Genomic DNA, 22478 nt, shown 5'->3' on the forward strand with positions numbered 1-22478 from the left:
TCGGTAAGTAAATTCTTATTTTCTCTGACGTCCTAGTGGATGCTGGGAACTTCGTAAGGACCATGGGGATTATACCAAAGCTCCCAAACGGGCGGGAGAGTGCGGATGACTCTGCAGCACCGAATGAGAGAACTCCAGGTCCTCCTCAGCCAGAGTATCAAATTTGTAGAATTTAGCAAACGTGTTTGCCCCTGACCAAGTAGCTGCTCGGCAAAGTTGTAAAGCCGAGACCCCTCGGGCAGCCGCCCAAGATGAGCCCCCTTCCTTGTGGAATGGGCTTTTACAGATTTTGGCAAACAAGTAGTGAGGACTCCGGACAGACTGTCCTTCCCGGCGTCCCGATGTGCCATGATGTCGCTTATGTTAAAAGCGCACCGCAGCACTCAGGGCTGCTAGGGGTCAGTCGGTGTCTTGGAGAGGATAGGGAGCTGCTTCTAGCCCTTTATGGGGCTGTCTGTGTCACAACTGAGGGCCTGAGCTGACGGGAGGCAGCATCAGTTGTAGGGGCTGAGATGTACCGGAACCTGGGAGGTTGTATCAGACCCCTGGACATGTAAGTAACATGAATAATAACTGCCCGAAGGCGTGACCACGACAACTTGGATAAAAGTCAATGATGTTTATTATGACAACTCCGCAACACAGCAGCAGTAAAAGAAAACATAAAAGTCAGCAAAGAATAAATACAGTTCCTGGGTACTACAGGGTGGCAGGAGCCACAGGGCACTGGTAGTGTGAGATAGTTCTTATAATCTTCTAGATGGAAAGTCCTTACCAGGCCCGACTGTAGCAATGGAGATAACCCAGGATTGTACCAGCTGGTGTTCCAGGAAAAGCTGGGTTGCTGAAGATAAAACGGCTGCTGTGGATACTGGCTGGAACCAGACTGTTGTTAGCACGGAGTGGATACTGGCTGGAACCAGTTAAATAATAAATGAAGCTTGAGAGCGATGCAATATGAATGAAATGTAGAACTTGAGAGCAGAGAAATAATAATACCGGTGGAGAGTGGTAAAGTGTAGAAAGGACACCGGCCCTTTAAGGGAAGCTGTACTCTGCTGGAAGCTGGGCTGGAAGCAGGTAATGTTGTAACTGGAAACAGATGAATCCGCAATGGATCGGAGAGTCAGGCTACACCGCAGGTGGAATGCTGGTGCGGGTCTCTATGGTGGAAGTCTTGAGACAGGAGCTGGAACCTGGAAGACAATCACAGGAGAGAGACAAACAGGAACTAGGTTTGACAACCAAAGCACTGACGCCTTCCTTGCTCAGGCACAGTGTATTTATACCTGCAGCAAGGAAGGGATTGGCTAGGCAATTATGCAGATTAACAATACTGACAACAGATTGGAGGAAATGATCAGCTGACAGAATCCAAGATGGCTGCGCCCATGCAGACACTTGGAGGGAAGTTTGGTTTGTAATCCATGTGGTAATGAAAACAGTAATGGCGGCGCCGGCCACTGGAGACAGGAGACGCCAGGCTGACAAGTGCACATCCAACCACGCGGACACAGCGGAGGCCGCGGCAGACGTAATCGCCACTCTGACACTCTGCATGCAGATGCTCAGGGACGGCGGCGGAGGCCGCGGGAGACGCCATGCCAGATGTAATATGGCGTTACTGTGACAGCGTCTCAGAGAGACAGGAGAGGATGCAGGAATGTGAACATTAGGATAACAGATGGGATCCGGTCCTGGAGCGCTGAGCCAGCCTTAGGAGGCATCTGATGGGTAAGAAATGGCGTCCAGATACCCGGATCGTGACAGCACCCCCCCCTTTAGGAGTGGCCCCAGGACACTTCTTTGGCTTTTGAGGAAACTTGGAATGGAATCTCCGGACCAAGTCAGGAGCATGGACATCAGAAGCATTGGTCCATGAACGTTCCTCAGGGCCATAACCCTTCCAGTCAATAAGATATTGTAGTTGACCGTAATGGTGACGTGAGTCCAGGATCTTGGCTACTTCATACTCAACGCCTCGTTGAGTTTGGACTTTCGGAGTTGGAGGAAGTGAGGAATGAAACCGATTCAAGATCAGCGGTTTCAACAGGGAAACATGGAATGTCCTGGGTATTTTTAAGAAGGGAGGCAACTGAAGTCTGTAAGCAACAGGATTGATGACTTGTTCGATCTTGAAAGGACCGATATAGCGAGGTGCAAACTTCATACTGGGAACTCTTAACCTCAAATTCTTCGTGGATAACCATACCCGATCACCCACCTTGAGAGCAGGAACTGCTCGACGCTTCTTATCCGCAAACTTCTTGTACCTGAACGATGCCTTGAGCAGAGCTGATCGTACGCTCTTCCAGATATTGGCAAACTGATGCAAGGTGATATCCACTGCGGGAACAGAAGTTGCTGGAAGCGGTTGGAACTCAGGGACTTTAGGGTGGAATCCAAAGTTAGTGAAGAATGGTGTTGAAGCAGATGAAGAATGATACTGGTTGTTATGACAGAACTCGGCCCAGGGAAGTAATTGAACCCAGTCATCTTGAGAGGAGGACACATAGATGCGGAGGAAGGCCTCCAAGTCCTGATTCACCCTCTCGGTTTGACCATTGGTCTGAGGATGGTAAGCCGTAGAAAACTTTAGCTTGACTTGGAGGACTTGACATAAACTTCGCCAGAATTTGGCTGTGAATTGAACTCCTCGATCTGAGATAATTTCTTCAGGAAGACCGTGGAGTCGGAAGATCTCTTGTATGAATACTTGAGCCAACTTGGAAGCTGACGGAAGACCGGTGAGAGGAATGAAGTGTGCCATCTTGGTGAACCGGTCAACTACCACCCAGATGGTATTGAACTTGTTGCACATGGGTAACTCTGTAATAAAATCCATCGACAAATGGGTCTAAGGTCGACGGGGAACAGATAGTGGAACCAGTTGCCCCGCAGGCGACTGGCGGGATACCTTATGTTGAGCACACTTTGGGCAAGATGCAATAAACTCCAAGACGTCCTTTTTCAGAGTTGGCCACCAATAGGACCTAGAGATAAACTCCAGGTTTTTTTGGATACCTGTATGTCCGGCAAAACGGGAAGCATGGGCCCAATGCATGAGCTTCTTCCTTAGCATCGGTTTCACAAAACTTTTCCCTGATGGGGGCGTAGAGTCCATCCCTACCGTGGAGAATGCCAACGGATTTATAATAGGATGCTTGTCTGAAGACTCTGACTCATTTTCTTGCTCCCATGAGCGGGAAAGGGCATCGGCCTTGCGATTCTGAGAGCCCGGACAGAACTGGAGTTTAAAGTCGAACCTGGAAAAGAAAAGTGCCCATCTGGCCTGACGAGGGTTGAGACATTGTGCGCCTTTCAGATATAAAAGGTTCTTGTGGTCTGTAAGTATGGTGATTGAATGAGAAGCTCCCTCCAACAGATACCTCCACTCTTCTAGAGCGAGCTTGATGGCTAGCAACTCCTGGTCGCCAATGGCATAGTTGCGCTCAGCTGGGGAGAACTTCCGGGAGAAGAAACTGCAAGGGTGTAAATGGCCGTCTTTAGCCCTCTGAGATAACACCGCTCCTACTCCAACGGAGGAGGCATCCACCTCTAAGATGAAAGGAGAGTCGATGTCAGGCTGTTTCAGAACAGGCGCAGAGATGAACCTCTGTTTTAAAAGATGAAATGCTTGCATGGCTTCTTCAGACCACTTGGACGGGTTAGCACCCTTCTTAGTGAAAGCAGTAATAGGCGCCACAATGGTGGAAAAGTCTCGTATAAACTTTCGGTAATAGTTGGCGAACCCTAAGAACCTCTGGACCCCTTTGAGGGTTAAGGGTACCGGCCAATTTTGGATTGCTTGTAGTTTCTCAGGATCCATCTCTAGTCCGGAACCGGACACAATGTACCCTAGAAACGGAATGGACTTGACTTCAAAGACGCATTTCTCTAATTTGCAATAGAGATGATTGACACGGAGACGGGACAGAACCTCTTTAACCCAAAAACGATGTTCCTCTAAATCGTTGGCAAAAATGAGGATATCGTCTAGATAGACCACGACATGACGGTATAGAATGTCTCTGAAGATCTCATTGACAAAATGCTGGAAGACAGCTGGAGCATTGCTCAATCCGAAGGGCATGACGAGGTACTCATAATGTCCGTCACGGGTGTTAAAGGCGGTCTTCCACTCGTCACCCTCACGGATCCGGATGAGATTGTATGCACCTCTCAAGTCCAGCTTTGTAAAGATGGTAGCTCCGCTAACTCTGTCAAAGAGCTCAGTAATCAGGGGTAAAGGATAACGGTTCTTGATGGTAATGTCGTTCAAACCTCTGTAGTCGATGCACGGCCGCAGACCACCATCTTTCTTTTTTACAAAAAAGAAGCCTGCGCCGGCTGGAGAAGAAGAAGGTCGAATGAACCCCTTTGCTAGGTTCTCTTTAATGTATTCCTCCATAGAATGCGTCTCAGGCAGAGACAACGGGTAAGTTCGGCCTCGAGGTGGAACCTTCCCTGGAACGAGATCAATCGGGCAGTCCCATTCTCTATGAGGAGGAAGGATATCAGCAGAAGCTTTACTGAACACATCCGTGAAATCTTGATATGGAGGAGGTGGAACATCAGACGACCTGGGGGAGGAAGAACAGACAGGCAATACTTTAAACAAACATGTCTCAGCACAGGAGGAACCCCATGCCAGGATTTGCGTAGTCGTCCAATCAATTGTAGGATTGTGAAGACGGAGCCATGGAAGGCCCAGGACCACAGGATGTGTGGCTCTTGGAATCACTAAAAAAGAAATAAGTTCGGAATGAAGAACTCCCACTCTCAGACGAACTGGTAGAGTCCTTAAAGAAATGACTGCCTCAAAGATCTTGCTGCCATCCACGGCAGTTAAGGAGATGGACGCAGGAAGTCTCTCGGTGGGTAGGGACCACCGTTTAACATAGGCTTCGGTAATAAAGTTCCCAGCTGCTCCGGAATCAAGGAGGGCAATGACGTTCCGATAACGTTGAGCAACTTGAAGCGAGACTGGGAGATTACAATCTTGAGGAGATGGAGAGGAGATCATTACTCCTAGCCGGCCCTCTCCTTGGCGAGCTAGGGTCTGGAGTCCTGGACGTTTGGGACAGGCATTAATGGTGTGAGACGGAGCTGCACAATAAAGACAGAGAGACTTGGAGAGACGTCTTCGGCGCTCAGCAGGAGTTAAACGGGAACGGCCAATTTGCATGGGCTCATCTTTAGTTGGTGACAGTTGGCGAGGAGGAGGAGCAGAAGATTTTGGAGCAGATGATCTTCCACGCTCAATTGCTCTCTCTCTGAAACGTAAATCAACTTTCGTGCAGAGTGAGATTAGCTCATCTAACTTAGAGGGTAAGTCTCTGGTAGCTAACTCATCTTTAATACGCTCAGATAAGCCATGCCAGAATGCAGCATACAGGGCCTCGTCGTTCCATGCCAGTTCGGATGCCAGGATCTGGAACTGTATCAGATATTGTCCTACAGTACGTGACCCCTGGCGTAAACGGAGAATCTCGGATGAAGCTGAGGTTACCCGGCCTGGCTCGTCGAAGATGCGCCTGAATGTTGACACGAAGGCAGTGTAGGAAGATAGCAGGGTGTCGGACCTCTCCCATAACGGTGATGCCCAATCAAGGGCTGAGCCACTGAGAAGAGAAATAATGTAGGCAATTTTTGTACGGTCACTGGGAAAATTGCCAGGTTGTAGCTCAAACTGAATCTCACACTGGTTGAGAAATCCCCTGCAGAATCTTGGAGATCCGTCAAATTTTGCTGGCGTTGGAAGATGAAGACGTGGAGCAGAAATGGGTAAGGTGGGTGGGGTTATAGCTGGAGTCACTGTGGTTGACGCACCAGACGCGCCTGATCCACAGAGAGTTGTCTGAATCCCATCCAGCCGAGTAGAGAAATCCTGGAGACAGCGGATGATGTGGCCCTGTGCAGCCTCCTGATGTTCTAGTCGGGCTGCCAGTTCTTGCATCGGCCTGGCCGCTTGATCCTGGTCTCCGGCTGGATTCATTAGGTCAGTGCTTACTGTCACAACTGAGGGCCTGAGCTGACGGGAGGCAGCCTCAGTTGTAGGGGCTGAGATGTACCGGAACCTGGGAGGTTGTATCAGACCCCTGGACATGTAAGTAACATGAATAATAACTGCCCGAAGGCGTGACCACGACAACTTGGATAAAAGTCAATGATGTTTATTATGACAACTCCGCAACACAGCAGCAGTAAAAGAAAACATAAAAGTCAGCAAAGAATAAATACAGTTCCTGGGTACTACAGGGTGGCAGGAGCCACAGGGCACTGGTAGTGTGAGATAGTTCTTATAATCTTCTAGATGGAAAGTCCTTACCAGGCCCGACTGTAGCAATGGAGATAACCCAGGATTGTACCAGCTGGTGTTCCAGGAAAAGCTGGGTTGCTGAAGATAAAACGGCTGCTGTGGATACTGGCTGGAACCAGACTGTTGTTAGCACGGAGTGGATACTGGCTGGAACCAGTTAAATAATAAATGAAGCTTGAGAGCGATGCAATATGAATGAAATGTAGAACTTGAGAGCGGAGAAATAATAATACCGGTGGAGAGTGGTAAAGTGTAGAAAGGACACCGGCCCTTTAAGGGAAGCTGTACTCTGCTGGAAGCTGGGCTGGAAGCAGGTAATGTTGTAACTGGAAACAGATGAATCCGCAATGGATCGGAGAGTCAGGCTACACCGCAGGTGGAATGCTGGTGCGGGTCTCTATGGTGGAAGTCTTGAGACAGGAGCTGGAACCTGGAAGACAATCACAGGAGAGAGACAAACAGGAACTAGGTTTGACAACCAAAGCACTGACGCCTTCCTTGCTCAGGCACAGTGTATTTATACCTGCAGCAAGGAAGGGATTGGCTAGGCAATTATGCAGATTAACAATACTGACAACAGATTGGAGGAAATGATCAGCTGACAGAATCCAAGATGGCTGCGCCCATGCAGACACTTGGAGGGAAGTTTGGTTTGTAATCCATGTGGTAATGAAAACAGTAATGGCGGCGCCGGCTACTGGAGACAGGAGACGCCAGGCTGACAAGTGCACATCCAACCACGCGGACACAGCGGAGGCCGCGGCTGATGTAATCGCCACTCTGACACTCTGCATGCAGATGCTCAGGGACGGCGGCGGAGGCCGCGGGAGACGCCATGCCAGATGTAATATGGCGTTACTGTGACAGCGTCTCAGAGAGACAGGAGAGGATGCAGGAATGTGAACATTAGGATAACAGATGGGATCCGGTCCTGGAGCGCTGAGCCAGCCTTAGGAGGCATCTGATGGGTAAGAAATGGCGTCCAGATACCCGGATCGTGACAGTCTGCCATGCCTATTCCTCTCCTACAGAGTCCCTTACCTGAACGATCGGCTCCGTCTTCCTATCTCCTGCTGGCGTCCTGCTTCCCCGTCCTCGCTGCTGCTGCTCCTTGTGATTTGGTTCACTTCCTGGTTGGTCCGGTCACGTGACCGGAGTGAGAAAGCTGTACAGGGTAGCTGTTTGCTGGCTTACTCCGTTCTCTTTTCTCTCTCTGTAAAGGTGCGGCTCTGGCTCCACTGCGTCTATATGGGTGTTTAGGGATTGTTCAAGGTGCTCCTACGCGTATTGGCCCTCCTGAGCCTTCGTCAGGGAGTCTGTCAAGGTGCTCCTACGCGTATCGGCCCTCCTGGGCCTTCGTCAGGGAGTCTGTGTGCACCATCTTAGATGTGGGCTTTAATTAGCCCTTTTCCAATGAGTTGAATGTAAATCAGCTTCTGTTCCTGGGAACTGGCTGTTTGCTGCAGCCTTTTTTCTCTCCCTCTGCCACGGGGCAGAAATGAGGAGCCTTTTGCCCGCTTGCCCTTATGGGGCCGAAAGGACTGCGCCTGATAATACGGCGTCTTCTTATGTTGAGAGGCTACCTGGGGTAAAAATGTGGATTTCCCAGCAGTTGCCGTGGCCACCAGGTCTGATAGACCTACCCCAAATAACGCCTCCCCTTTGTAAGGCAATACTTCCATATGCCTCTTGGAATCAGCATCACCTGACCACTGCCTCGTCCATAACCCTCTTCTGGCAGAAATGGACAGCGCACTTACTCTTGATGCCAGTCGGCAAATATCCCTCTGTGCATCCCGCATATATAGAAATGCATCTTTCAAATGCTCTATAGTCAGTAATATACTGTCCCTATCCAGGGTATCAATATTGTCAGTCAGGGAATCCGACCAAGCCACCCCAGCACTGCACATCCAGGCTGAGGCGATTGCTGGTCGCAGTATAACACCCGTGTGAGTGTATATACATTTTAGGATATTCTCCTGCTTTCTGTCAGCAGGTTCCTTAAGGGCGGCCCTATCAGGAGACGGTAGTGCCACCTGTTTTGACAAACGTGTGAGCGCTTTATCCACCTTAGGGGGTGTTTCCCAACGTGCCCTATCCTCTGGCGGGAAGGGGTATGATGCTAATAACCTTTTAGGAATTATCAGTTTTTTATCGGGGGAAACCCACGCTTCATCACACACTTCATTTAATTCCTCAGATGCAGGAAAAACTACAGGCAGTTTTTTCTCACCAAACATAATACCCTTTTTAGTGGTACTTGTATTATCAGAAATATGTAAAACATTTTTCATAGCATCAATCATGTAACGTGTGGCCCTACTGGAAGTCACAGTCGTCTCCTCATCGTCGACACTGGAGTCAGTATCCGTGTCGGCGTCTGTATCTGCCATCTGAGGTAACGGGCGTTTTAGAGCCCCTGATGGCTTTTTAGACGCCTAGACAGGCACGAGCTGAGTAGCCGGCTGTCTCATGTCATCAACCGTCTTTTGTAAAGAGCTGACACTGTCACGTAATTCCTTCCATAAGCTCAGCCACTCAGGTGTCGACTCCCTAGGGGGTGACATCTCCATTACAGGCAATTGCTCCGCCTCCACATCATTTTCCTCCTCATACATGTCGACACAATCGTACCGACACACAGCATACACACAGGGAATGCTCTGATAGAGGACAGGACCCCACTAGCCCTTTGGGGAGACAGAGGGAGAGTATGCCAGCACACACCAGAGCGCTATATATATACAGGGATAACCGTATAGAAGTGTTTTTCCCCTTATAGCTGCTGTTTTATTTATACTGCGCCTAATTAGTGCCCCCCTCTCTTGTTTTACCCTTTTCTGTAGTGCAGGACTGCAGGGGAGAGTCAGGGAGACGTCCTTCCAGCGAAGCTGTGAGGGAAAATGGCGCCCGTGTGCTGAGGAGATAGGCTCCGCCCCCTTCTCGGTGGACTTTTCTCCCGCTTTTTGCTGTATTCTGGCAGGGGTTAAAATACATCCATATAGCCCTGGGGGTTATATGTGATGTATTTTCGCCAGCCAAGGTGTTTCTATTGCTGCTCAGGGCGCCCCCCCCCCAGCGCCCTGCACCCTCAGTGACCGGAGTGTGAAGTGTGCCTGAGGAGCAATGGCGCACAGCTGCAGTGCTGTGCGCTACCTTGGTGAAGACTGATGTCTTCTGCCGCCGATTTTCCGGACCTCTTCTTGCTTCTGGCTCTGTAAGGGGGCCGGCGGCGCGGCTCTGGGACCGGACTCCGAGGCTGGGCCTGTGTTCGGTCCCTCTGGAGCTAATGGTGTCCAGTAGCCAAGAAGCCCAAGCTGGCTGCAAGCAGGCAGGTTCGCTTCTTCTCCCCTTAGTCCCTCGATGCAGTGAGCCTGTTGCCAGCAGGTCTCACTGAAAATAAAAAACCTAAAACTAAACTTTTACTAAGAAACTCAGGAGAGCCTCCTAGAATGCACCCTTCTCGGCCGGGCACAAAAATCTAACTGAGGCTTGGAGGAGGGTCATAGGGGGAGGAGCCAGTGCACACCAGGTAGTCCTAAAGCTTTACTTTTGTGCCCAGTCTCCTGCGGAGCCGCTATTCCCCATGGTCCTTACGGAGTTCCCAGCATCCACTAGGACGTCAGAGAAAAATAAATATTAACGAGAAAGGGTAATGTCAGTGAAAAATAGCACACTCTAATTGTGTGTGCTAAAAGTCCATACAGGGGGTGGCGTCCCACCTCTCTGTATTTATAGTGTCCTGTGGTAATGCTGTCCAGAGCCAATTGAAACTAATGTCCTTTGTTTTAAACAGGTTAGTCGACGTCTGCAGGTGGTATCCAAATGATGTTGGTTAGGGGTACCCCTGAGGACTGCTGGCGGTGTGGAGTGGAAGGGTGGCTACAAACAAGTAGTGAGGACTCCGGACAGACTGTCCTTCCCGGCGTCCCGATGTGCCATGATGTCGCTTATGTTAAAAGCGCACCGCAGCACTCAGGGCTGCTAGGGGTCAGTCGGTGTCTTGGAGAGGATAGGGAGCTGCTTCTAGCCCTTTATGGGGCTGTCTGCCATGCCTATTCCTCTCCTACAGAGTCCCTTACCTGAACGATCGGCTCCGTCTTCCTATCTCCTGCTGGCGTCCTGCTTCCCCGTCCTCGCTGCTGCTGCTCCTTGTGATTTGGTTCACTTCCTGGTTGGTCCGGTCACGTGACCGGAGTGAGAAAGCTGTACAGGGTAGCTGTTTGCTGGCTTACTCCGTTCTCTTTTCTCTCTCTGTAAAGGTGCGGCTCTGGCTCCACTGCGTCTATATGGGTGTTTAGGGATTGTTCAAGGTGCTCCTACGCGTATTGGCCCTCCTGAGCCTTCGTCAGGGAGTCTGTCAAGGTGCTCCTACGCGTATCGGCCCTCCTGGGCCTTCGTCAGGGAGTCTGTGTGCACCATCTTAGATGTGGGCTTTAATTAGCCCTTTTCCAATGAGTTGAATGTAAATCAGCTGTAGTGGGGAGGGTTCGACTTAAGGTGATAGTCCACATATCAAGGTGATGAAACCTTATTCATATATGTGTAGGTAATGATTATTGCAAAATGAAAATCTACATATAGAAATAGAAAAATTATATGCAAATAAAGATGAAAATATGAGTTCAGGGCAAACCTGGTCCTCTGGAGACGGTACATAGATGATGTAATTTTCATCTGGCAGGGATCAGAGGAGAGACTAGAAGAATTCCTACATTACAGGTCTTTTTACCTTACTCAGATTTTGAAGCTCATTGGGGTTAGCTTCCTCTGATAAGTGCTGCCAAAAACATTATACACCAGTGTTGTTGAGCGCAAGTGTACCCCTTTCATTTAGAATGTTGTTTTATTATTTTTTTAACTCACAGCTTAGCTCATACTCCATGGAGTCAGACAGCTTTTATATGTACGTGAACAGAGCTCACTTGGGCACAGTGTACTGGGGTGCAGTCCACAGAACAGTACAAACAAATTATGCAACAATATATTTTTGTATTCCTTTTTTTAACTGGCAGCTTGACTCACAACTGCATGGAGCCATAAGGTTGTACAAATGTAAAAAAAAAAATTGTTAAAACTTTTTTCTTTTTGTAACTTTATAACTTTTTTATTTATTTTTGTTTGTTTTTTTGCAACTGACAATACGTCACACTGCTTATATAAGAACGCAATGGTTGGGGTATGGCCTGCAGAGTCAGTGCAGCACCACTATTTGACAGAATAAAACTAGGGGGACTAGACACAGCACTTGTGGATCGACACAGCCCATGTGGTTGGACACAGCAATTGTGGATGGACACAGCATGGCCATTTATGGATGGACACAGCACAGCAACTTAATGGACAATGCACAGCCACTTGTGAATGGACACAGCACACAGCAGCATGACTGCAGTGAAATAGCGCAGTCCCCTATGTATGGTCTTTATATAGAACCCAAAACCCGTGCGAATCTGATGCCTGGATGATTACGTTTTGCCTCGATATGGAATCTGAGCCTGGCAGAAAAACCCGAGCCAGGGCTTGTATTGACTTGGAAACCGGAAGTTCAGGGGAGCTCGCATTCAAGGTAATCCGAACCGCTCATCTCTACTTAAGTGATATCTCACAACGGCAGGTTACTACAAATTCACCAAACAAAATAAGCCTCTTTTGTAGAATTCCAAACATAAACATGCCGGTCATCATGGAAGAGCAAAACTGTTCCAGACAAAAGCAGCGCTTTGTCCTTCCCGACTACCGGGATGTGTCAGGTTGCACAGACTGTGGGGTGATTGACTCATCCAGGCGCATGTGCTAAATGACAGGGAATTTACCAATGGTACCACAGTCGAACAGGTCTTTGAATTCTTTGAGCTCTGGCCTTTCTTTCTGTACCATATAGACCAGCTCTCAGGTGTATCAAGCCCAGTTTAACGCTATCAGGCAATACAAGTGGTGGTCTGACCATGGCGGTCAACGATGAGAAAAAGAAATGGGGATGCACATGTGAATTCCAAAGTGGCCGTGCCCATGGTTTTGATTATCTGACCTCCATATGCCACCAGGTCTACAGCATCTGTCTGGTCAATTAGTGCCTGTGAGTTTGTTCTGTGTCTCCTGATCTTTGGCATGACATTGCATTTGGCACCAGCGTCAGGTTTATTTTCAATATGTTTCTGTTGTGTGTGACACAGGCTGCTGGATGTAATGTAGTCCGAGATCGACGGAGGTGCGGAATGCCGGCTGATCTCGAACTTTTTTTTAAAGGCGCAATCCCTTATAAGGTATGGTTTTGCCTTGTGTTTGCCCCTTTAAAAAAAATGTCTGAGATCGACCGGCATCTCACACCTTCTCGCCCCGAAGTCCCGCACCTACCGTCAACTCGGACCCTATGACATTTAACCTATCACATTTTTATAATCCCGCAAGAGATTCAAGTATCTACAATTCTGTCCTCGAGGTCTATCTCATCAATTATATTTGCTCTAGGGATCTTGTCGTCCCTATTCGCACGCTGCAGTTTGCCACAGCGGTGCAAACAAGTCGAAACTGGGCATGCGCTGAGGCCGCATTGCGCACACGCATCGTTGCCCAGCGATGGTCGCCACCAGGCAGCGACGCTGCCAGCGGAAAAAGTGATCGCAGTGGCGATTGCAAGAAAACTGACAGGCGGGAGGCGTTCCTGGGGGTGTCAACTGACCATTTTTCAAGCGTGGTGAGACGAACGCAGGTGTGTCGAGGCGTTTGAAGGGCGGATGTCTGACGTCAATTCCGGAACCTTCGTCGCTGTATCCGTCGCACAGGGTGAGTAAGTCTAACCCTGGTCTTGTTTTGCAGGAAACTTTTTTAGCATAGCAGGGCTGCACAAGCGATCGCCCACTCACATTATGTGGTATTATTATTATTTTCTTATGCCACCTTGATTATTATTCTGTTACCATATACTTCAGAGACTGGGTTCGGGGGCAGCCTCATGCTGTGGCCCAGTCACACTCAACAAACCACTGGATGTGATCATACTGCACACTAGAGGTAGGGAGACACTAGGCGTAAGCCGAGTCATATGGCTGCTTGCAGTGTACGCCATTATTTTACATTTTTAAGTTTTAAGTGCTGCTTATACACAAAACGTCTAGTAGTAATGATTATACACATAACGCCCCCTATAGTAGTGATGATTATACACATAATGCCCCCTGTAGTAGTGATGCTTATACACATAATGCCCCCTGTAGTACTGCTGCTTATACACAGTATGCCCCCAGTAGTAGTGCCGCTTATTCACATGATGCCCCCAGTAGTAGTGCAACTTATACACATAACGCCCATTGTAGTAGTGCCGCTTATTCACATAACACCGCTTGTAGTAGTGATGCTTATACACATAACGCCCCTTGTAGTAGTGATGCTTATACACATAATGCCCCCCGTAGTAGTGCCGCTTATACACATAACGCCACCTGTAGTAGTGACGCTTATACACATAACGCCCCGTGTAGTAGTGATGCTTATACACATAATTCCTCCAGTAGTAGCACCACTTATGCATAATGCCCCCAGTAGTGGTGCTGCTTATAAATATTACCCTGAGTAGTGGCGCTGCTTAAACATAATGCCACCAGCAGTGGTGTCGCTTATACATAATGCCCCCAGTAGCGGCGCCGCTTATGCATAATGCCCAAAGAAGTGCCACTTATACACATTATGCCACGTCCACGCACACAAACACACACACATACACACACACACTTTCTCTCTCTCTCTTTTTCATCCACTTACCTAACAGTTTGTCTGGATCTATAGCAGCCTGGTCCCGTGCAGCTCTGCCCCTCAGTCCCATGTGGCCCCACCCCTCAATCATGAGACGCTCCACCCCCTTCTCAGTTGGAACACTGATGCTTTCACAGGGAGAGGCTTCAGGCTGCCGGGGCCGCTACCTTTTACACAGTGTGACAGGCGCAGAAGCCAGCAGCTGTAAGGACATCAGCAGAGATGTAGAGCAGGGAGAGCTCCTCTCCAGCCTGGCGCCTCCCTGCTTTGCATACCTTTGCTGAGCAGGTAGCGCCGGGCCTGACCGCATGTCCTAAATATTTTTAGCTAAATATAGTACAGGTAAAAAAAGCCTACAGACATATAGTTCTCCACTTTACTTTATTTTTTTCTCAGAAAGCATCCATTTGTCTTTGCAGACAATATAGTGCACAGTCGGAGGAAGGAACCCATTGAAAATAGTGGAAATGGCGCTGTAGTAAGCTCCCACATTCTGGAATATGATCCAGTCCCCCATTTCCAGCTCTGGTAGATCAACCTCTTTCAGGATCACATCCTTCTCTGTACAGCACGGACCCCACAGTTTGCTGGGGAAGAGTTCTGCTGATGGAAGAATGTCCTACAGGGGGACAATTATAGAACATCATTGTAGTAAAATAACTTATCCCATGATTGGGCGTCACTAATACTAATTAACAGAAATACATTTTCAACGCCTCATACTCCCCCCTAGACACAAAAAAATGTACCTCCCTGCACGTTTATAAGGACTTCTGTAACATTAAGTAACACTTAAATTAGTGCTTGGAATAAAGTTTTTTGGGGGGATAATGGCAGTACTAATTTTTATTATTACTTACTGTACTATTTTTTCCAAAAACCTCTCAGAAATTGTAATATTCTTTTTTAAATGACTGAATTAGGTTAAGAACATTTATTTAAAGTATATCCAATATCCAATACAATTTTATATTTAAAAAAAAAATTATTACAAACATCGATGGTCGGAACATACTGACCATCACAACTTCAGTTTCCCGGCATGTGATCCTCTCTGCAGCCTCTGTGGGCTCCTCAGGAAAGGTGAGGGCTGTTTTTATTTTACATTTCCCCAGCGGTTGCTAATGTCTGCAGCTGCTGGGTGGTGGGTGCTGCCAAGCTGGCCAATCTGCAGCGATAGGTAGCATGGCAGGCCCTGAGGGGGATGGGGTGGAAGAACCAGGAAGCAGAGGGACCTGAGGTCCCTCTGAGAGCGGCAACTCCAGGAAGATTATCTTCCTGAGGCCACACAGTGAGCTTTCTGACAGGTCACATCAGATGTGACCATGTCAGGGAAATCACAGCCTGGTGTGGTTGCATCTCATGCAACCACACCAGGCAAGTGTTAAGGGGCCTACAGTATTTATTCATAGTATAAACTAGGGATAGGCAACCTGCACTTACTAGGGTAAGGCAAAATGGCACTCTAGCTGAGGTGGAGCTACACATCCCAGCATGCCCTGACACAGTTTTGTTGGAGTTTTGTTGGACGAGGAGCAATCTGACCTGCCTCTATCCACTAAGGTAAGAGCTGATTGCCTCTAGGACCCACCAGAGCTCTTCAGAAGGTCTGACCTCCGACATACTCTTCTCCGGGTGTCTTGGTCCTCATGGTCCATGCTGAAAGGCTGTGCTACCGAGCCATAAAAGGCCCCACAGGTCTCCCTGTTACCCTGTACCACCATTGCTTATATTTAGGAGCACACCACTATGCACCACCAGGGCGTATGCTCAGTTATCATCCAGTGCACTACAATGCCCAGCACACCTATTTGCTCCAGACTGCAGTTAGCATACCAATAACACGTCCAAGCCACCTGTGTTCCACCTGGTTAATAATAAGACCTGGCTGAGTTGCCTCCTGTGTGGACTAACCACCACTCGCACATCTGATGCCCAACCCAGCACTCAACACTAGTACTCTTCAGAGGGTTCAGAGCATAGGCGTTTCTATAATGGGTGCAATGTGTGCGGTGCACACGGCCCCTGGGTCCAGGGGGGCCCACACTGGACACCCTGCACCCATATATTATACTTACCCCTCCGGAGTACCGCAGACACAAATCACTTGTAAAATGGCCATGCATCCATCTCCGAGTGATTTGCGCCCGCGCATGATGTTCCTGGGAACAAGGTGCGGGCGCCATGTTCCCAGAGACCTGCGCATGCACAGTAGAGGAGGGGGCCCACAACGGAGGCTGCATGCGGGTCCCCTCCTCTATTGGTTCAGAGTAATACCAGGCCCACTCTGCTAACTCTGATAATTAGTTGATGTTTAATCATGCTAAAACTGTGACAGGGCATGCTGGGATGAATGGTTTCTCAGCAGCTGGAGTCCTACAGGTTGACTACCCCCTGGCATAAGCCACCATTTGTACAGAACTAATCAGCAGCTACAACTCATGCCTTGAGGTTTACTTCAATGGGGTTTATTTACGAATCAGCAGATTTTAAAAACTGCTCAAAGTGTTTAAACTCAGTGGGGGCTATTCAATTGTTGGTGAGTTTGCTTTTACTAATTGGTGTCTATCGGAGCTATTCAAATGGTGCTCCGATCAGACGCCCATTAGCCACATCAGTCACATTTCAGTTCGCACTTCCAGAGGCTGCAGCTGAAATGTTTGATAAGTCGGCTGTTTGCTTTGGGCGACTAAACCCTGTATAACTGGGTGTGACAAGCATGATAATTAAAGGGTGCCCAAAACAATTGAATAGCAACAATGTGCGTCCTTTAATTATCGCGATAAAATGAACAATTTAATAGCCGTCAGTGTCGTTCCTCCCGTCCACACACACACCTATACCTCACTTCTTCCAGGTCCTTCTCACATCAACTATCACTCTCTGCGTGTTGCAGCTACAGTATCTATCGCCCACCTGGGCAACCCAAAAAGTTTCTGGAAGATTTTTATGCTTGGCTGCTTCACTTCTTATCCTCTGACATCTTCACCATCATTATGGGTGATTTCAATATCGCTATTGACAGTCCAACAATCTCCACATGCCTCCAAACTTCTCTCTCTAACCTCCTCTCTTGGTCTCTCCCAATGGACTGACTCCCCTACTCATCAGGAGGGCCACTGCCTTGATCTTGTATTCACCAGACTATGCTCTGTTTCTGAACTCACTAACCCTCCCTTCCCACACTCAGATCACAACCTTATCACCTACATGCTCTCCTCCATTACTTCAAACTCAATGTCCCTGAAGACCTCCAATCCTCCTCAAACCCGCAGAAATATTAACGCTATTAATTTTCAAGAACTGTCTACCTCTCTGCAACCACTGCTCTCACCAATTTCTACATTCACCTCTCCTGAGACTACTCTAGAAACAGCACTCGATGAAGTGTCTCCAGCTACTCATCACACTCCACGTAGACTTAGATGTCAACCATGGCACTCTAAATACACAAGACACCTACAAAAACTCTCATGTAAAGTAGAACATCAATGGCGTAAATCTTGTAGTTCAAGTGACTTTCTCACATATAAGACCATGTACCACTCTTATCGTAACACTCTGGACACTGCCAAACAAACATATTTCCAATCTCTCATCTCTGCTCAAGCCTCTAACCCCAAGCGACATTTTAATACATACATTTAAATCACTTCTTATCCCTCCCTCACCGAATCCACCAGCCACTATCAGTGTGCAAGTACTTGCGTCCTATTTCAAGGACAAGATTGATAAGATCCGAAATGAAATGGTATGTTCTCCCACAGCCAGTAGGGCCTAGAGGGATGCCCACAGCAGCAGTCCCTGGATGTGTACTGACCTGGGATGATGATACAGCACAAAATATTAATTTAAAATATATAATTTTTGGGGGGCAGCGAGCAGAGCCCCCTGACAGATCAGCACTGAGCCCCTAAAACACAGCAGGCCTATGGAGGACAGAGCATATGGGAGGACACAGGGCCAGGATGATGCGTATTGTGTCTTTGGACTTCCACTTTGGACACCTTAGTGGGGGTGGTTGCTAGGAGATGCAGGGGGTGCGGGTGGGTGGCGCTCATCCAGAAGACTTGCCCACTCTTCCGGGGGACTGGGAGCGCCATCCGATTTTCGGGTCCCTCCTGGCCATTTCAGGAGAGTAGGCAAATATGCCCTCGCTGTCACTCACATGCTCTCACCCTGGTGGCCACTGGCAGCAGCTGCAGCTAGAAGGCGCTCTGTACAAACAGATTATTCCTGTGTAAGCCATATGTGTCGTGCAGTATCCTGTCACTAGGGTGAGACAGCATTGAGGTCAGGGAAATCCAGGGGTTTTAATCAACACAACCATTTTCTTTAATTTGGATACCGTGCCCAATTGAACTCCCCAGCAAGATTCTGTAAACTGGAAGCAGTGTTTCTATGCTGGACATCTAGTAATCCAGCACTGCTGTTCCTAAATTGGACATCCCGAAAACCAACACCAGCCCTTGAGTGCATACGAGCTTTCCAGTAACCACTATTCCTCATACCTAACTGCTTTTAGCAGCCATATTGTTTGGCAGTGTCTGTTTTCATATACTGTATGCAAGATTATTGGGACTTGTTATTTCACTGGGCATCTGGTAAAATGGTTAACAGTTACCATGTCAACATTCATAATGTTGATGCCCAAATGTTGACATGAGAATGTTGACACAGTCAAACTGTTGACAGTCACCATATTCATGACCCCAAATGGTCAACATGGTCATAAGTTTGACATCTGAAATGTCTCCATGTGAAATGTCAACAGTCTGAGGATTCCATTGTTAGGGTTAGGCTTCGGGGGAAGGTATGGTTAGGCTGTGGGGAGGGGTGGGGTGTTAGGGTTAAGCACTAAAGGTGAGGGTTGGGATTAAGGCAGAGATTCCCAAATATGGTCCTCATGGCACCCTAACAGTCCAGGCTTTAAATATATACATGGCCAGGACTGTCTTAACAGCAGTGTAGGCCCCTTGGCAAAGCAATGCACTAGGGCCCCTACCCATTCTCCAGCGATGGGGGTGGGGGGTGCTATCAGCGGCAGCTTTGATGTCCGACGGGCGGCAGGGGGTGTTCTGAGTTCCTCTCAGCATGTAGGACCTGGAGCAGTAATTTCTGTTAAATACTCTTTTACTACTCAGATGGTGGGAGATGAAGCTGGAGGGAGAACACTAAACTGTAGAAGGGGGCATGTTGAAATGGTCACTATTGACATGCTGAATGTCAACAGTTCAACCATGTTGACATATTCATATCGAACTGATGACTATTGACATGATAAATGTCGGCAGATCATACCACACCCATTACAACTATTTTCATTTATGCACTTGAGTACACTGTATCAGTAGTAAATAAACATTTTACTTATCAAACAAGCCTCCTCCATATTTGATGGATGCATTTTCTTGTGTAACCATGACAATACCTTATGAAATTGCACATACAGGGGGTTATTCAGAGATGGGCGCAGCCGCTGGGTTCGCATGCAGCGGCCGCATCCATTGGTTCTGCCCATGCGCATGCGCGTCTGCAAGGTGATTGACAGCGCAGCAGCGGCCGTCAGGGGGAGGGGGGCGTCGACGCGGCATTTGGTGGGCATGGTCCGAACAATGCAGGCATGTCCGGACCATTTTTGGCTCCATGACAAAAAATGTCGCAGACAGTGATCTTCCTCTAATCGATATATTGGCAATTAAATTGCGAACACATTGCGCGGCGACGCCACACATACTGTATGCTGGGTGGTCTTGCAAGATCTGCCTCCATCTCTGAATAACCCCCACAGTATATACTCTATTTGCATCATTTATTAGTTTCATTTGGACAAATTTACCAATAGTACTGTCCCAGACTATTCCCACGCACAGTAGATCAGGAATATGTGATCACTTACCTTTTCCACTACTGGTACAGGGCGAATTTCTTTTTTGTATATTATAGAGGATAGAAATGAGCCAAACAGACCATCGTTCAGATAATAGGAGAGTTCTCTTCTGTCCTTCCCATCTGCTGCTGTAGGATAAGAATTGGTTCAGCTTACTGCTCTGTATTCATGACATGTACTGTAGGGTAACATTGTAGTACTGTAGTACAGGGGACCTGAAACATGGCGGGTCACAGCTAGGCTGCATAGGCAGAAGGCTACCGTAAACATGCAAAAGCATCACCGCCGTGCTTTCGCATGTGTGCGGGGGGCTGGATCCGACATGCAGAGTGGACTTACCCTGTGCTGGGCGTCCCCCCCCCCCCCCCCCCCCATCCCCCGCATGTCGATTTTTCATGCTGAATCGGGCCCTTAGATCAATTAGCTGATAATACCAATCTGAACGGGCTGTTAAATGTAAGTAACAATTGCCCAGTTCTATGTCCCACACATGCATATGCGAGTTTGTTTAGCAACATTTACTATTATGAAACTGATCATGGTGTAAAGGAGGAGAAGGGGGCACAGAGATAGAGAGATCAGGAAGAAGTGGGTGAAGTTAGGGTGCAGTGAAAGTGAGGTCGGGGAGGTGCAGTGCTGCTTGTACGGAGAAGTGGGGGGGGTCTGAGGTTCAGCGGGTGCAGGAGCCTCCCAACTGCCCCCCCACCATGGGACACTGCTGCCCGCGGGTGCGACAGCGGGACAATCCCACAGACTGGTTCTGTTATTCCAGCATCCGATACTGATATCAGTGTACCCAGTGCTGATGTCTGAGTGCTCGGGTATTAGAAGTCTAAATACTTCCATGATCATATAACAACACAAGGGTATGGGTCATTGGGTCGACACAACTTAGGTCGACCACTATTGGTCGACATGCATTAGGTCACTAGGCCGACATGTACTGGGTCGACAAGCCAAAAGGTCGACATGCCTTTTTTTGTTTATTTTGGTGTCGTTTTCTTCGTAAAGTGACCGGGAACTCCAATTAGTGCACCGTGTCCCCTCGCATGGCTCACTTTGCTCGCCATATCGCTGCGCTCAGCACAGGTTACCGTTCCCAATTGTAGTCCACGTGGATCGTAAACTATGAAAAAGTCCAAAAAATTTTATTTTATTTTTTAAAACTCATGTTGACCTTTTGAACTGTCGACCTAGTACATATCGACCTAATGACCATGTCGACCTAGTGACCCTGACGACCTAATGCATGTCGACCAACAGTGATCGACCAAATGACTGTCGACCTAAGTGGTGTCGACCTAATGACCTTATCCCCAGCACAAAGATGCAGAACCTGATGTTTTTTTTATCAGGGTTCTGAACTGTATGTGGTGACTTTCCCTACATTTCTTAGTAGGCGGTACAGTAAAAGTCAAACTTGAATTTTTATTACTGTTAAAATAGACTTGACCACTTTCCATAGTCCCACTGAAGTAATTTGATGGGGTTTTTCCTGTATAGTCAATCTCTAGCAGTCTTTACTCTGAACGTGTGCAGGTATTTACTGCTTCATTGGTTTGCGCAGTTCAGTGTCAGTGTGCTGTACTGTGGAGACTGAAGTGGCTTGGGGTCACTTGTGTGATCCAATCGCCTGGCTGTGGTGGGTCTGGGCCATGCAGCCTCAGTGTCTCCCCTTAATCTAGAGATGGACACCGGAAGCCTGTCAGCGCTGTCCATGGGATCGATGGCATCTGGGACTCGGAAACTGCCGGGAGGAGGTAAGATTCTTGTTGAGCTTTATCTAATTCCCTCAGAGTCCCTTCCACTCTCGGCCTGCCCACTTCTTGCCATCACTACTGCTCCCATCATGCCCCACTACCACTTTTTCTCCCATCCTGCCCACTGCTACCACCTCTACTGCACCCATCCTGCCCCCTATCATTACTACTCCCATCCTGCCCCTGCTCCCCACCACTACCACTCTCATCCTACCCTATGATCCTCATTACCACTACTACCAGCTTGCCACCTACTTCCCTCTACTACTCGTAGCCATCTCCCTGATTACAACTACTACACCCATCTTTACCCTTTTTTCCACCACTACTTCTCCCAGCCTGCCCTCTGCTTTCACATTCTGCGCCCCTGATCAACACTGCTAATCCCATCCTGTCCGTACTTCCCAGTACTACACCCAACCTGCCCCCTGCTCCGCACTAATACTACGCCCAGCCTGCTTCCTGCTACACATTACTCCTGCATCCATCCTGTTCCCTCATTTGTAGGCTAATGTGTTTTTTTGTTTCCTGTTGTTGGTCAATGTGTTTGTTTATTTTCCTTAGGGGGCAATATTTTTTTTATTATTTTCTGTGAGGACCAATGTGTTTTATTGTTTTCTGTGGGGGATAATGTGCTTGTCCCCCCTCCCCTGTCATGGGGTATATGTGCTTTTATTTCCTATAGGGGCAATGTGTTTTATATTTTCCCTATTGAGGCCAATGAGGTTTTTTTCCTGTGGGGGCCAATATC

At 48.2% G+C, this 22478-nt stretch overlaps 1 protein-coding gene across 2 annotated transcripts in view; it reads right to left on the reverse strand.

Moving 5' to 3' along the window:
- Positions 1–14451: 14451 nt before the first annotated feature.
- LOC134997274 (antizyme inhibitor 2-like) overlaps positions 14452–22478 on the reverse strand; it is a 152396-nt gene continuing 144369 nt past the window's right edge. For both annotated transcript variants that reach the window (XM_063951262.1, XM_063951263.1), the window contains exons 8-9: positions 19977–20095; positions 14452–14696 (exon numbers count right to left, since the gene is read on the reverse strand). In XM_063951262.1, the coding sequence (XP_063807332.1) occupies positions 14454–14696; positions 19977–20095 (362 nt within the window). In that variant the 3' untranslated portion in view covers positions 14452–14453. The remainder of the gene's footprint in view (positions 14697–19976; positions 20096–22478) is intronic.

Source organism: Pseudophryne corroboree, chromosome 2, assembly GCF_028390025.1.
Source record: "Pseudophryne corroboree isolate aPseCor3 chromosome 2, aPseCor3.hap2, whole genome shotgun sequence".
NCBI classification, from domain to species: domain Eukaryota; kingdom Metazoa; phylum Chordata; class Amphibia; order Anura; family Myobatrachidae; genus Pseudophryne; species Pseudophryne corroboree.